General features: G+C 40.8%; 1 protein-coding gene across 1 annotated transcript in view; it reads left to right on the top strand.

Annotated features, from left to right (window-relative positions):
* Positions 1-1,477: 1,477 nt before the first annotated feature.
* The window catches only part of LOC120647331 (protein PIR-like), a 31,092-nt gene continuing 17,871 nt past the window's right edge, over positions 1,478-14,698 (top strand). Inside the window, exons 1-15 of the mRNA XM_039924093.1 lie at positions 1,478-1,676; positions 2,498-2,570; positions 2,814-2,878; positions 3,546-3,623; positions 4,200-4,319; positions 4,451-4,521; positions 4,841-4,933; positions 5,691-5,760; positions 6,911-6,975; positions 7,630-7,825; positions 7,934-8,085; positions 8,316-8,409; positions 9,145-9,360; positions 10,230-10,441; positions 10,755-10,902. Of these exons, the coding sequence (XP_039780027.1) occupies positions 1,623-1,676; positions 2,498-2,570; positions 2,814-2,878; positions 3,546-3,623; positions 4,200-4,319; positions 4,451-4,521; positions 4,841-4,933; positions 5,691-5,760; positions 6,911-6,975; positions 7,630-7,825; positions 7,934-8,085; positions 8,316-8,409; positions 9,145-9,360; positions 10,230-10,441; positions 10,755-10,902 (1,707 nt within the window). The 5' untranslated portion in view covers positions 1,478-1,622. The remainder of the gene's footprint in view (positions 1,677-2,497; positions 2,571-2,813; positions 2,879-3,545; positions 3,624-4,199; positions 4,320-4,450; positions 4,522-4,840; positions 4,934-5,690; positions 5,761-6,910; positions 6,976-7,629; positions 7,826-7,933; positions 8,086-8,315; positions 8,410-9,144; positions 9,361-10,229; positions 10,442-10,754; positions 10,903-14,698) is intronic.

Below are 14,698 nucleotides of genomic sequence, written 5' to 3'. Positions count from 1 at the left end.
CTTTCAAAAAAGAAAGAACTTGTCTCGTTCATCCTGCAACCTGACTGGAAATTTTTGAAAAGCTTTGAAAATGACTGAAGTTCACACCTCTAGAAAGGATATGGCGTTATAATTTCTGTGCAAGCAAAGGATCAATTGTAAAGCTTTGCGCATTACTTTGATCAGCAATCAGGTGAAGTCATGGATCAACAGTTGCTGCGGACAACTGCACTCCATGAAATCTATAGTAAAACCTGTGTTTCTGTGGGGACTGGGGAGCATCAGCACTACACGTCTTTATTAGCACTAATCTGTTGGTCCAAGACGAACTGGAGCCAGCTGCTCAGGACCATCCGGGAAGAAACTGTAGACTGTAGAGCCTGCGCGGGGCCCGCGTTGAATGCCCTGGACGTGCATCCGGCTTCAGCAGCGTACAGCCGACAGCGGCATCGATCGACTCATCGACACAAATCATGGATGGCCCTGGAGGCCGGAGCGGGAACGGGGCCACCGCCACACTGCATGCACCATGCAGCGCAGCGCCGCTGCCACCGGCGGACCGGCCCGGTCGGCGTCACTGCGTGCGCATCAACTGGCTGCAGGACAGGGGCCAAACTTTTTTAAGGGATGTGTATAACTTTTCGCGACAAATCTAATAATGGTAATTAATCAATGATTGGCTACCGTGATGCTACAGTAATCATTCTCTAATCACGCGGTTAAAGACCTTATTAGATTCTTCAAGGTTCCTAGCGTAGGATTCTGGAGTTGGTTTTGTAAACTGGCTATATTTAATATCATAATTAGGGATCAAAGTTTCCTAGTACTCGCTAGCGTAGAAAACCAAACAAGGGCCAGGGACGCAGCGACACCGGTGTCACCAGGAGAGGAGCGGCTGAACTGCGGCAGAGGCAGTCAATGTGATCTAGTCATGAAGGGTAGGAATGTAAATGCTACAGATATTTCTACAATATATTCAAATTCGATCCGGTCAGAAAAAATTTTTATCTGTTTGTATCCGATTCCGGGTATTTAATATCCGTAATCGAACTGTATCCGAATACTAAAAAGTTACGATATTCATTACAATTTTATCTGATAAAAACTAAAACTATCCGTATCCGATTTTATATTCAAATTAAAATATAAAAAATAATATCAATAATATATGTCCGTATTCAATCTGTTTACTCTCTAATGGATGGCGCCGGTTGGTTGCAACGTGAATCTCAGTTTTGATTTGGCCCCTTTTTTTTGGCCCAGAACTCTTTGTTCCTCCTCTCTACGTAATAAAGGAATTACAGAGCCCACGTTGGGCCAACTATTTCTCGCACTAATAGGGCTCCAACGAAATAGGCCCACTCTGGCCCGGGATCATTTGGTAACTTTCTCTTTCACCCCCTTTCACTTCGAGTGCACTTCACGTCTTCTTCACCCCTTTACCCTGGCCCACCGCTGCCCACAGCTCACGCCTCAGGACGAGTTGGTGCATCGTTTTCGTCTCTCTCTAGCACGAGCACGGGCACGGCGGCACGGTACCACCACTTCGCTCCCACTCTCAACCACTCCGCCACTACTGCCTCGCCTGCGCCCCTGCGCCTCCTCCCGGCGGCCTCCGCCGCGCCGGCACCGGCGCCGGCGACATGGCCATCCCCGTGGAGGAGGCCATCGCCGCCCTCTCCACCTTTTCCCTGGAGGTACGCGCGCTCGGCCCCTCCTCCCGCGCTCCCGCCCCGATTTCGCGCTTGATCTGCGCGACCTCGTAATGCGTAGGCGAAATGCGGCGCTCGCGCGTCTCCTCCAGCCGCGGGGTCCGCGAATTGGCCCGGGTAGCTTATTGCTTTGCTTGTTTGCTTGTCTTCAAAGTTTCGAACGCTTGGTGAAGTGGGAGGGATTTTGCTACCGGAATTGGGTTATTGCAAAGTCGGAATGGAATCATGAGGGGTGCCTGGTGGTCGCTTACGTGAATATGCGGGGATAATTGGACCAATGGCTTGCAGTTTTTGACCGAGATGCTTAGTCTTAATCCCCAGGAAGATTGTTGTGCATTGTTGCACTTTCTTAGATTTAATCGTACGGTCGAGTTGTTGTGAGGGGGGAAAAGGAGAGGGGCGTGCGCTCTTGAATTATTGCTAATATATCCGTCCCTAGTTAAAATATGGGGCATTAATGATTTACTTTCAGTGCACTGTATAGTTGAAAACTAGAAGGCTGTTACAGATGTGACGCCTGCAAACTCCAGTGGTTGTCGAGCTCCTCATTGTCAATCCAAGCAGCTATTAGGTGTATTCCAGATTGCCAGTGGATTGAACTGGGTTATCGAGAACTTTGATTGATGGTTCTCTGAACTGATTGGGGGCGTGTTGACATTCCCACTCGCAGTTTGTGTTTGGTCATGCATTTTCTAACCTCCTGTGATTGGTATCCTGTATGTGGTTTGCATTCTTTGTATTAGTACAAATGTGTTGCGTTTGCTGGATTCAGGTTTCAAATTAATTAGCTATATTTCAAATTTCAGGATGAGCAACCAGATGTGCAGGGATTAGCTGTGCTCCTGTCTAGCGAAAGATATGCAACTAACAGTCCTATTGGTATGTGACATAAACATAATGCCTTTGATGCTGTTGGTTTTAAATTATTCTACATGGTTGTCATGGTGATGTCTGATAGGCTGATGGAACCAAATAGCACATTATATTTGTTTTCCTTGTTGTGCTAAGATTGGAGAAATACTATAGTATCGAAGCAAAACTTGGGTACTTGAATTGATGTTAACTATTGCCACAGTTTCATACTTCCCTGTTGTCATCTGAAGTTTGTAATTTTTTGTTCAGAGTACAGCGATGTTGCTGCTTATCGTCTATCACTTGGAGAAGATACAAAAGCAATCAACCAGCTGGTATGTAGTTCCTTGTTGTCTCTGTGATTGCATTGCAGATCCTCTTTTTTTCCTCCACCCATAACTGTTTTGATCCTGTTTGGGAAGTGATGTCTTTAAGAGATGTCCTTGCAAACTGATAACTACGCTGCTAATGGTCTAGATGAAGTATGAAGTTTTAATCAAGGAGGCAATCTCAGTCATTGACTCAGTATAGTCTATGCTCCTGTTGCCTACCCAAGGAACCTAAAGGATGTCCCTCCTTGATAAAACCACTTTATTTGATGTTCGATTGTGTCCTCCTGCTAGAGAACATAACAGAAACACACCACACATTTACGAGTTTGCACCCAAGCACGCAGACACAAACTTTCCTTCTATGATAACCAGTTCCTTGTGAATATATGGGCTAATTTTATTATATACTATCCGCCCTTGGTCTTCATCATGATTTTCGACAATGTTCCATTGTGCCTGCTTCATGTAACCACTATTTCACAGCAACATTTACAGCAATTTGACAAGTCTAATGCCACTTGTATGAACACTGCTTGCATCGTTTATTCTCTTTTATGATTACTGCTTGCATCATTTATTTTCTTTTATGATTGGGATGTTTATATGGAATGTGTGAGTTATTTCCCATTCCTGCGGGAATATAACTCTCCTGTGGAAAAATGAATTGCAGAATACGCTGATTCAAGAAGGAAAAGAAATGGCTTCTTTGCTGTACACATACCGTAGCTGTGTAAAAGCACTACCTCAGGTTAGCTTTAGTTAACTTTCTCTGGTCATTTATTATTGCGTCTGAGTTGCATTATGCCATTATCCTGTTGCTTATGTAAAGAAATTACTTGACATGCCCTGTTCCCTTCCAGTTCCGCAGCATACTGATATGACACATAAATGTCTCTATTTCTTGTAATGAGGGTAAACAATGTTTTCTACCTTTTATTTTTTGTTACAGTGATTCTCTTATCCCAATGCCATGAATTATATGAAGTCATTTTACATACATACAACTAGTCTCTTTTTCCCACCTTCCATGCCAATCAATCGAAATTTGGGCAACTTTTGACCAGTTTATTTTTTGTTGATTGAATTGCATCCTGTGCGAGGTGTTCGCTGGTTCTGATCTGAGTTTCTTGTTCTTGTTGGTGTTGGAGCTAGATTTCTTCTTTATAACTAAATGTGTTATTTCTTTTGCTATATCTATTGTTGATACCAAATGGTTATCTGGTATATTCCAGAGATGGTCAAAATTCTCCAACATGAATGAAGCACAAATGTTCTATCAGTTTCTATGGCCATGAGAATAATATATTTTGAACCTTGAATGCAGCTGCCTGATTCAATGAAGCATAGCCAAGCTGACTTGTATCTGGAAACCTATCAAGTTCTTGACTTGGAAATGAGTCGTTTACGTGAAATTCAGAGATGGCAAGCATCGGCTGCTTCTAAGGTAATTGCTCCAGAGATGGCATTGTGAATTGTGACTCTCTTTAAGATACTTGTCTATAGTGTATTTTCCTTCCTAAGGCACTTCTTCAGCACCTCTTGTTGATTTTTAAACTGTTGTATCATCTGGTGCAGTTGGCAGCTGACATGCAGAGATTCTCAAGGCCAGAAAGGCTGGTTAATGGACCCACAATCACTCATTTTTGGTTTGTTCTTTTGCCTGGTGATCATTTGCTTAGCTTATGTTTTTTCGAGATGTTGTCTCAGATTGTATAGGAATACATAGCTTTAATGCCAACCTATATTCTCTCATGTTCTAGTTGTTTGACCTTTTCTTTTTCAAGTTGAGAATGAGATGTATGATTTTATGTTGATGTCACTCATCTGATTACATCTCCATAAGAGATGCTTCTATTTGCTATTTTACCCTCTCTTTTTTTGTTGGTGGGTTGGGTTTACTCTCTAGCCTACCCCAACTTTCTTGGGAATAAAAGGCTTATTGTTGTTGTTGTGATTTGAATGCAGGTCTATGCTGAAGTTGCTTGATGTCCTACTACAGCTTGATCATCTCAAGAATGCAAAAGCAAGCATACCTAATGATTTTTCATGGTACAAGAGGTACATGGTCGCACCTTATCTTTCAGAGCATTTATAACAGAGTGACGGAAATGAGTATGGAACTGTGGCTGCTCTAAAATTTGCTGACTGCCAGTTGATTACCTTGTTATTCTATAGTTGTGTACCAAGTTGTTTTCCAAAGTTTTCATGCCTTGAAATGATATTTTTTTCCTTGTTTGTTTAATTTTTTTTAATCCAATGAGTATAGCTGGATTCAACATTCCCCTTTATTTTTTTTCACAAACTACCATAAAGAATGGCATGCTCTTATGAGCATGTTTTTGTGGCTGTAGTGTGATATGATGTTTGTATGCAGTTGTATTGAAAGTATAGCTTCATGTTGCTATGACATTAATCTTTGGATGAGCCAAATATTTGCTCTCCAAAATAACTGGTTAGGAACCTACATGACTTCTTGGCACTGTCTTAAGTTGTGTAGAGTAACTCGTGCAACTTCCAGTGCACTAAATTTATTATAGATGCTATAAAGTTACTAATTCACTTGCAACATAAAACGAATATGTTGTACTTTCCAGTAAAGGCCTAAAAGGGATAGCGTATAGTAATGAATACACTGTCACTTTTACCACTTTGCAACTTAATTATTAGAGCATGGTCATGTATCAACATCCTGATATTTTGATGGTAAATCCTATTTTCTTTTGATTTATGAATTCTAGAATATATTCATCTTTGATTGCTAGTCCATGTCCACAGATGCAGCGAGCAATTGATTATTTCCAATCTTTTCATGTAGAACATTTACTCAAGTAAGCAGCCAGTGGCAGGATACTGAGACCATGAGAGAAGAGCTAGATGATCTTCAGGTTGCTGGTTTGTCATATCTCAATATTACAGTTTCTCGTTATATTGGAGCTGTTAAATCCTTCCTGGTTACTTGTGCATCCTTTTAATGATCTTATTCCCCGCTTCTACAACAGTATGCCAATTAGATATGGCAATATTGAGATATGGTAATGGGACTTAAGAATCTTATGCACCATTTTCCTTGTCAGTGTACTTCTACAAAGTTAAGTTCAACTGTGTTAAGCTCAACAATTGATACATGTTTAAGGCAGTAAAAACAGTAGAATTTATAGTGTGTGGACATGCATTACAGGAACTCCAGACTTCTAGAGCAATGTTGTTCTCTTGACAGTGTAGCTGATGCTATTATTGACTGGTCCATCAAATGGATTAAATGTTTGTGAAGTCCTTTAGTAGAATAATCAATTTTATTAACATACTCATCAATGTTATACAGTCGTCTAGTCGAACCTAGTCGCCATGGCACCGATAAGGCGACTAGTCGCGACTAGTCGTCGATCAGGTCGATTAGTCGACCCTAGTCGGTCCTAGTCGTCGCTATAGTCGTCCTATATATCCCACGACATATATGTACATGTATATGTACTTATATACTATATAGCAAGCAGGAACACCACAATGATAGTCAGTTTGGTGACACTTACTTGTGAAACTTTTGGTGATAGTTATATAGTTAACCTAACCCTAATGGCTAATGGGCCTAAGAAACACGCGGAGGATTGTGTGGTGCCTGCGTGGTGCAAGTTATATAGTTAACCTAACCCTAATGGCTAATGGGCCTAATTGAGCCCAGTACAGGCAGGCTGGAGTGCTGGTCTGCTGGACATCTTTTGGTTTTGGCCTGATCGTCCAAGTAGCTAGTCGGACGACTAATCGCGATTAGGCGACGATTAGTCGGATGATCAGACATCTGATCGACAAAAGCTAGTCGTTTCACTTATCGAAGCTAGCGGAGCGATAAGGTTGACTAATCGCGACTAATCGCGATTAGTCGGACGACTGTATAACATGGATACTCATAGAAAAACACTTCAAATTTTCAAGGGATGGAAATGGACCACACAAATGCCTCATGGTATCTGACATACTAATTATTTATATATATATATATATGCATATTTTAAATTGATTTCTCGCTTGCATTTGTAGATTTTTCTGAGCACCAGATGGGCCATATTGTTAAACTTGCATGCTGAGATGTTTCGGACGAATACGTATCCCACCTTCTGTGCTTGAATATCACGTTTGTTTGCTTTTTATAAACATTCTACATGATCTATTTGAGATGATTTTGCTGCTAGTAGTAGGAAAAAAATGCAGTTTAAAAATTGATAAATTTTGATATGGTTACGACAGAGATCATGTCTCCTATAACTTTTCCTGCCATAAGTCAAAGTACAAATTACTTTGTACTCCCTCTGTTTCAAATTATAGGTCGCGTTGCCTTTTCTAGATACATAGCATTTGCTATGCACCTAGATATACACTATACATTGGAAAAATCATTTGTCTAGTAATGCTAAAATGATATATAATTTGGAATGGAGGGAGTATGATGGATTGAAGGTAAAATATGTTACTTTTGTTCAGGTCATGATAAGAATTTAGCAACACAATCCTACACTTGAAATTGTTACTGAAAGCTCACTTCGATTAACAAATCTGCACACCAGTATTGTGGATTGTGTACTTGGACTTTCATTTGAGCTGTCTGAGTAGCTGATTGTTAGATATGCTTAATTTCATATGGCTATAAACTCTGCATGTTACTGTGAACCTTCTATGCTAGAACAAAGTAATGTTCTCTTTCATGGTTGCTTCACTTTATTTGTCCTTCTGGTATTGATTTTCTTAACTCAAAACAATAGTGTAGAGGATATCCTACAGGTTCTTATAGTATTTTGCGTGGAGTCATTGGAGTTGGACTTTGCTCTCCTTTACCCTGAGCGTCATACCCTGCTTCGTGTCCTCCCAGTTTTGGTTGTTCTAGCAACCTCATCAGAGAAGGAGAGTGAGTCACTTTATAAGAGGGTGAAGATAAATCGTCTTCTCAGCATTTTTAAGGTTTGATTATCTCCTTGTATATCCACTTAACTCTACTTATTATTAGAATATTTGGAGTTGATGTTTATCTCATTAATTTTCTATTGCTCATGGCTTCTTTTTGTACAGAATGACCCAGTTATCCCAGCATTTCCAGATCTGCATCTCTCTCCTGCTGCAATTTTGAAGGAATTATCATCATATTTTCAAAATTTTTCTAGCCAAACTCGTCTCCTTAGTCTTCCAGCGCCTCATGAAATTCCTCCCCGAGAGCTACAAGAATATCCTTTCTGCTAAGTTTTATAAGCATGTTTTCACAAATGGGTTCAAATAAACGTTGGTTTTGAACAGAAGTGCTATTATTTATTTATTTACTTACAAACAGCAGGTTCTAATGATTTATTCCACATAAAGTCAAATGGGATTTTATTAGAGCATAAAGCACGATCAGAATGAACAAAATCTGCATATGGCAGGTCATCACATGCTTGAAATTCCTTAACTGAACCACTTATCAGAGGCATTACTTGATTTTGAATCACATGGGAACTATCAGAGCTGAGCATGATGACTTCTCTATACGTTTTGCCTCTGCTATGAATCAGGTAACACTGAACATATAAATCTTCATTCTGTTACATTGTTAGTCTTTTCAATAATAACAGTAAAACTGATATCTACAAGCCATTTTTTCGGCATGGTGGAGCACAACTACTAAATCTGTGCCTAAAGATCGTCGCAGGGGTCTGAACTCCCTCATCATCCTGGTCACGTGGGAGATCTGGAAGCACAGCAACGCTTGTGTGTTCGGGGGTGCTCGACCAAGTGTTCAGTTGCTCCTCCAGACTGTGTCTAGTGAGTGTGTTCTTTGGTGCATGGCAGGAGCATCCAAGCTCAAGGAGCTCCTCGATAGGTCGATGCCCCCGGCACCTTAGATCCTGGGGGCGTGGTCATGGGTTGTTTCTTTTGTAAGAGTCGACCTATTTGTGTAAGTTGTACGGAGTACAGGGGTTGTCTAACCTCTGTGCTCTTTCCTTTTTTCTATCTTAAATGAAATGACGCGCAGTCCTCCTGCACCGTTCAAGAAAAAAATATCTACAAGCCATGATTGCTGTCCTTTTGCACAGTAATCACTGTTAGAACATTGTTTCAAATATTCCTTCCTATTGGATTCTCTACCTTTGGGTTGATGAAACATATATTTGCAGTATGCCATGTTCATTGAGTCACCAAAACGAAAAGAAAAAATTAAAAAAAAACTTCCATTTAACTCTAAAATAATGGCACTTATTTTTCTTTGGTTCACTGTTGCATGCACTGACATTGATCTTTTCTTTTAGATGATAACGCTCAAGTCATCAGATAGCGCAGATAATGACTGGTCTAGAGATATTAAAGGGAACATGTATGATATTGTCGTTGAAGGCTTCCAGCTTCTTAGTCGTTGGACTGGCAGGATTTGGGAACAGTGTGCTTGGAAATTCTCTCGCCCCTGTAAAGAGCCACCTATTTCAGATTCTCAACAAAACACCACGACATTTTTTGACTATGAAAAGGTCTTCCTCTCTTCACTGCAAGCCGTTCTCACTTTTTTACTACGACTTATGATTTGGCTATTCTTGTATTCCAGTTTCCAGAATGACTATGTTGTCATTTAGTGCAATTTACAGCACTTTCATTTCCTTGCATTGCTGCTTGTTGAAGTGAATGATGCTTAAGTGGAAACCTTTTGTAGGAAAACAATGGTGTATTTTAGCCATTCCCTTTCCTTGTTGTCAATTGCTGCTCTGAGGACTATGGCACCCCTCTACTGTTCATTTGGGACGCACCAGCAGAGTGCTAATTGGGAATTAGACTCATAATGAATAATTTCCTTATTCATTGGGGTTGTTCCCTTGTACTCCAAGTTTCCTAAGTTTAGATATGATTAATTGAGGTCTAAATCAAGCCATCCCTATGAAGGGATAGCATTCCATTAGAATCAAGAAAGAAAGCCTTCTCTTTTATTTGCTTCTTTCAATCATTTTAGTTCTTTTATTCTCTCTTCCATCAAGAACATGCTTGATGCCTCAAACAATTTTTTTATGAACCTTGGGATTTGTGTGCACGAATGATTGTCTTTAGTACACTCATACTGTTGTGTTTTCACTTTGATGGGGCCCTGATAGCATCTTAAGTTATGTCGTTCTGCTGCTTATGTTTACTCCATTCCTACATGGACTTTGTTATTTAAACATGCATCTTCAAGGAATATTTATGTTAGAAATCCATTAGTGTTGCACTATTCTCTTATGCTTTTCTTGATTTATTTTTGCACTGTGTTAAATTGTTCCGATATGACCTCACTACTCATAATAACAATATGAGTTTTTCACTAATGTGTTCGTGGGCTTGTGGCATCGTATTTATTGTATATTCAATGCAGGTAGTACGCTGGAACTATACCGCGGAAGAACGAAGGGCTCTGCTTGAATTAATTGGTTACATAAAGAGTATTGGATTGATGATGCAACATTGTGATACTCTAGTGTCTGAAGCTTTGTGGGAAACAATACATATGGAGGTCCAAGATTTTGTGCAGGATAAACTAGATACTATGCTTCGTACAACATTTAGAAAGAAGAAGGACCTTTCTCGGTAACTCACTCTTGCTCTCACAGTCTCGCAACATCCCTTTTTACTTGACTGTTGACATCGTATTTTTAATATCCAAAAATAGTAAAAATATGATGCAAGATGAGGAACTTGGCCTAGCTCAGTTTGTTGTGGATGTGAATGCATGCACATACCACCCAAGTTCAAAGAGGCAAATTTGGGTGCCTATTTTCTTCTTAATATAATTTGTGGTTGGCAGTATCTGAATTGAATCTTGTGTGACATTGCACTCCTATTTTGATAACAGATTTGGAAAACAAAAATGTTTTTCTCATTTTCCTTCGTATTGTTTCAGGATTCTCTCTGATATGCGAACCCTTTCAGCAGATTGGATGGCCAACACTAGCAAGGCAGACCCAGAGCAGCACTCGCTACACCAAGAAACTGAGGAAATGAGACAAAACACATTTTACCCTAGACCAGTTGCACCAACAGCTGCACAGGTTTTATTCATGTTTTTTAGTATGCAATTATCTATCATATTTATGTTCTTAGCCCTAGCATTGCCTGGCAAAGTTCGCGTTCTTTCTGATGTTAGTACAATCCGAGATTTCAACTTTGTAGGTGTCTTGGTGGCAATGGTTTTTTGAAACAGCATTATTGATTTCAGTAGTATAAAATGGAAAAACAACAGAAGGATGTAGGCATCTAGAATTGACTGTCTTTTTTTCAGTTCTTGGAATTCAATCAATGTAAATCCTTATTGCACTCGCTGGAAAAGTAAATTAAAAGGTTTGGTATATTACTTTTACGCTTTTGAACCAGGGGGTAGTTGCAGTGGTTGCTAACCCAGTGGGTTGTGGTCGGCCTAGGTTACGGTCCGGTCCTATAGGGTGAAGCTGGGGTTCGGGGGTTTTCTTGGCCAGCTTGGCTGAGATTTCTCCTTAGTGCAATGCGTTGGGGCGGTCCCCCCCCACCCCCCTACCCCCACCAGTCGAGTTTTTGTGAGGAACAAGAGGAAAAACCAAATCGAGCAGAGAGAAACAGATGATACAGGATCGAGTTCGTCAGGGAGCAATAACAGATAGCCAAAATTCGGAGGTCTGATTACAGCAGGATCATGGCCGCCGTAGGACGACGAGATCTAAAGCTATCTTATCGCTACCTAGAGTTTAACAGAGTTCATCATCGATGCCCTATTACAGAGGAAGACCACGGCTTAAGTAGCAGGACCGGGTCGCAGCAGGCAAAAAGAAACGGTAGAGTAGGTACTGTTAAGTATCCAGCTACGGCGTCAACTGAATAACGTCCACGAACTGAACTCGCTGGCTCCCTCCTTTGGCTGCCGACTTCGCTTAGCTGATTGGCGTTCTCCATTTCCTGACAATGCCCCCCCTTTGAAGCATCCTTGTCCTCAAGGATTGAAGGAAGGGAAAACCCTGCGTATGAAGTCAGCATCTTCCCAAGTAGCTTCAGACTCTGGTAGATTGGTCCACTGTATCTTCCACTGAACTACAGGCTCATTGTTGCGAGGGATCATCCTGCGCTCAAGCAAAGTCAATGGAGCCACCTTAATGTTACCTTGGTCATCAATGAGGGGTAAGTCCTGGGATGGAACAACTTGTGGGCCGATATGTTTTTTGAGCTGGCTGACGTGGAATACTGGGTGGAGTTGGCAATCGTCCGGGAGGAGTAGCCTGTAAGCTGTTTTTCCCACTTTCTCCATGACTCGAAAAGGTCCATAGAATTTGGAGTGTAACTTCAGAGAATTGTGCAGACTGAGTGATGAGTGATGGTAAGGTTGGATCTTGAGGTACACCATGTCACCAACATCAAGAACACGTTCAGACCGTCTTTTATCAGCCTGATGCTTAATTCTGGATTGGGCTTTGAGTAAATTGTCTCTGATCAACTGGGTAGCCAGCTGTCTATTCTGTAGAATCTCCCTTGCAGAATCATTGGGACAATCAGGAAGAATAACCTCTCCTACCATGGGTGGGGGAAAACCATATAAAGCCTGAAATGGAGTCAGATTCAGAGATGTGTGATAAGAGGTGTTGTACCACCATTCAGCCAATGATAGCCAATAACTCCATCTCTTAGGTACTATGAAACACATACACCTTAAATAATTCTCAAGGCATTGATTGACTCTTTCAGTCTGACCATCAGTTTGAGGGTGGTATGCAGTACTTAGGTGGAGTTTGACATCCATGGCTTTGAACAAGGATTGCCACAAGTTGCTAGTAAAAATTATATCCCTGTCAGTAACCATAACCACATGAATGCCATGTAACTTGAAGACAGTATCTGTCAGCAATGAGATGATAGAAGCAACAGTATATGGATGACTCAATGAAATGAAATGAGCATATTTTGTGAGTCGATCCACAACCACCAGAATCACATCTTTTCCATTGGATTTGGGCAGTCCCTCTATGAAATCCATAGAAATATGTGTCCATGCCATTTCAGGAACAGGAAGGGGTTCCAATAAACCAGGATATGGTGTATGTTCAGACTTATTTTTCTGGCAAATAGGGCAGATTTTGACATATTCCTTGATCTCATGATGCATTTTTGGCCAATAAAACACCAATTTCAGCCTCTGATAAGTAGCTCTTTCACCTGAATGCCCTCCCAAAGCTGATTTATGAAAAGTATCCAGCAACAAACTCTTTAAGGATCCAGATGTGCCTACCAATACTCTGCCCTTGTATCTAAGAATACCATTCTGAAGTGTGAAATTTGGGACAGCATTGGCATCAACACTGAGTTTGGTTATGAGGTCCAGACAAGCTCTGTCGTCTTGATATGTATTGATGACTTGTTCAATCCACACTGGAACTACCAGAGTGATAGCTTGAACTGTTGTTGTGTGTTGTACTCTAGAGAGAGCATCTGCAACTTTATTTTCTTTGCCTTTCTTGTATTCCACCTTGTAATTATAGCACAATAATTTGACTAACAATTTATGTTGAATACCTTCAACCAATCTCTGATCATGAATGTATCTAAGGCTCTGCTGGTCTGTTTTGATAATTAAAGAAGTACTAGCAAAATAGTGTTTCCATTTTTTTAAAGCTTCCAAGATTGCCATAGCCTCTTTTTCATAAGTTGACAGAGCTGCAGCTCTGGGGCCCAAAGTTTTGCTCAGGAATGAAATAGGTTTACCTTGTTGCATCAAGACTGCCCCTATGCCATTGCCACTGGCATCAGCTTCTAATACAAAAGGCTGAGAAAAGTCAGGCAAAGCTAGGACTGGAGGGCTGGACATAATTTGTTTGAGTTGAGTAAAAGCTAAATCCTGTGAGGCTGACCATATAAATGAGTTTTTCTTTAAAGCATCAAAGAGAGGCCTGCAGATCACCCCATAAGACTGAATAAACCTTCTATAATATCCAGTTAAGCCCAAAAAGGATCTCAATTCAGTTACAGTTTTTGGTGTGGGCCATGATTGTATTGCTGAGATCTTGGCCGGGTCAGTGGCTACCCCATCTTGATTTATGACATGCCCCAGGTATTCAATTTCTGATTGAGCAAATGTACATTTTGAAAGTTTAGCAAATAACCTATTTGCTCTCAGCACCTCCAACACTGATCTGAGATGGGTGACATGTTCAGATAAAGATTTGCTGTAGATTAATATATCATCAAAGAACACCAATGCAAACTTTCTCAAAAACTGAGCCAAAACATTGTTCATGAGAGTCTGAAATGTTGCTGGGGCATTTGTGAGCCCAAATGGCATCACTAAATACTCAAAGTGGCCCATGTGAGTGGTAAAAGCAGTTTTCTGAATGTCTTGTTCAGACATTCTAATCTGGTGATAACCTGACCTTAAGTCAATTTTTGAGAATACCTGAGCTCCAAACAATTCATCCAAAAGATCCTCAATGATAGGTATGGGGTACTTGTTTTTGATGGTATTGGAGTTTAACTGTCTGAAATCCACACACAGTCTCCAAGTAGCATCCTTCTTTTTGACTAGTATAACAGGAGAAGAGTAAGGACTCACACTTGGTCTTATCATTTGGGCTTGTAAAAGGTGCTGAATCAACTCCTCCATGGCATTCTTCTGATGATGTGCTAATCTGTAAGGTCGTTGATGAATAGGCTTAGAATCATCCACTAGGGAAATAGAGTGGTCAACAGACCTCTGAGGAGGTAATTCCTGAGGCTCTTGAAAGACATCCATAAACTCAGACAAAAGAGAGGCTACTTCACGAGGTATAGACTGTGGAAGTGGACAGTCTTTTGGTGAACCATGATTTTGAAGTACCACCATAGCACCAACAG

This window comes from Panicum virgatum, chromosome 9K (assembly GCF_016808335.1).
Source record: "Panicum virgatum strain AP13 chromosome 9K, P.virgatum_v5, whole genome shotgun sequence".
Taxonomy (NCBI): Eukaryota; Viridiplantae; Streptophyta; class Magnoliopsida; order Poales; family Poaceae; genus Panicum; species Panicum virgatum.
Note: the sequence above shows the minus strand (reverse complement) of the source record. Positions and strands in the feature narration are given on the sequence as shown.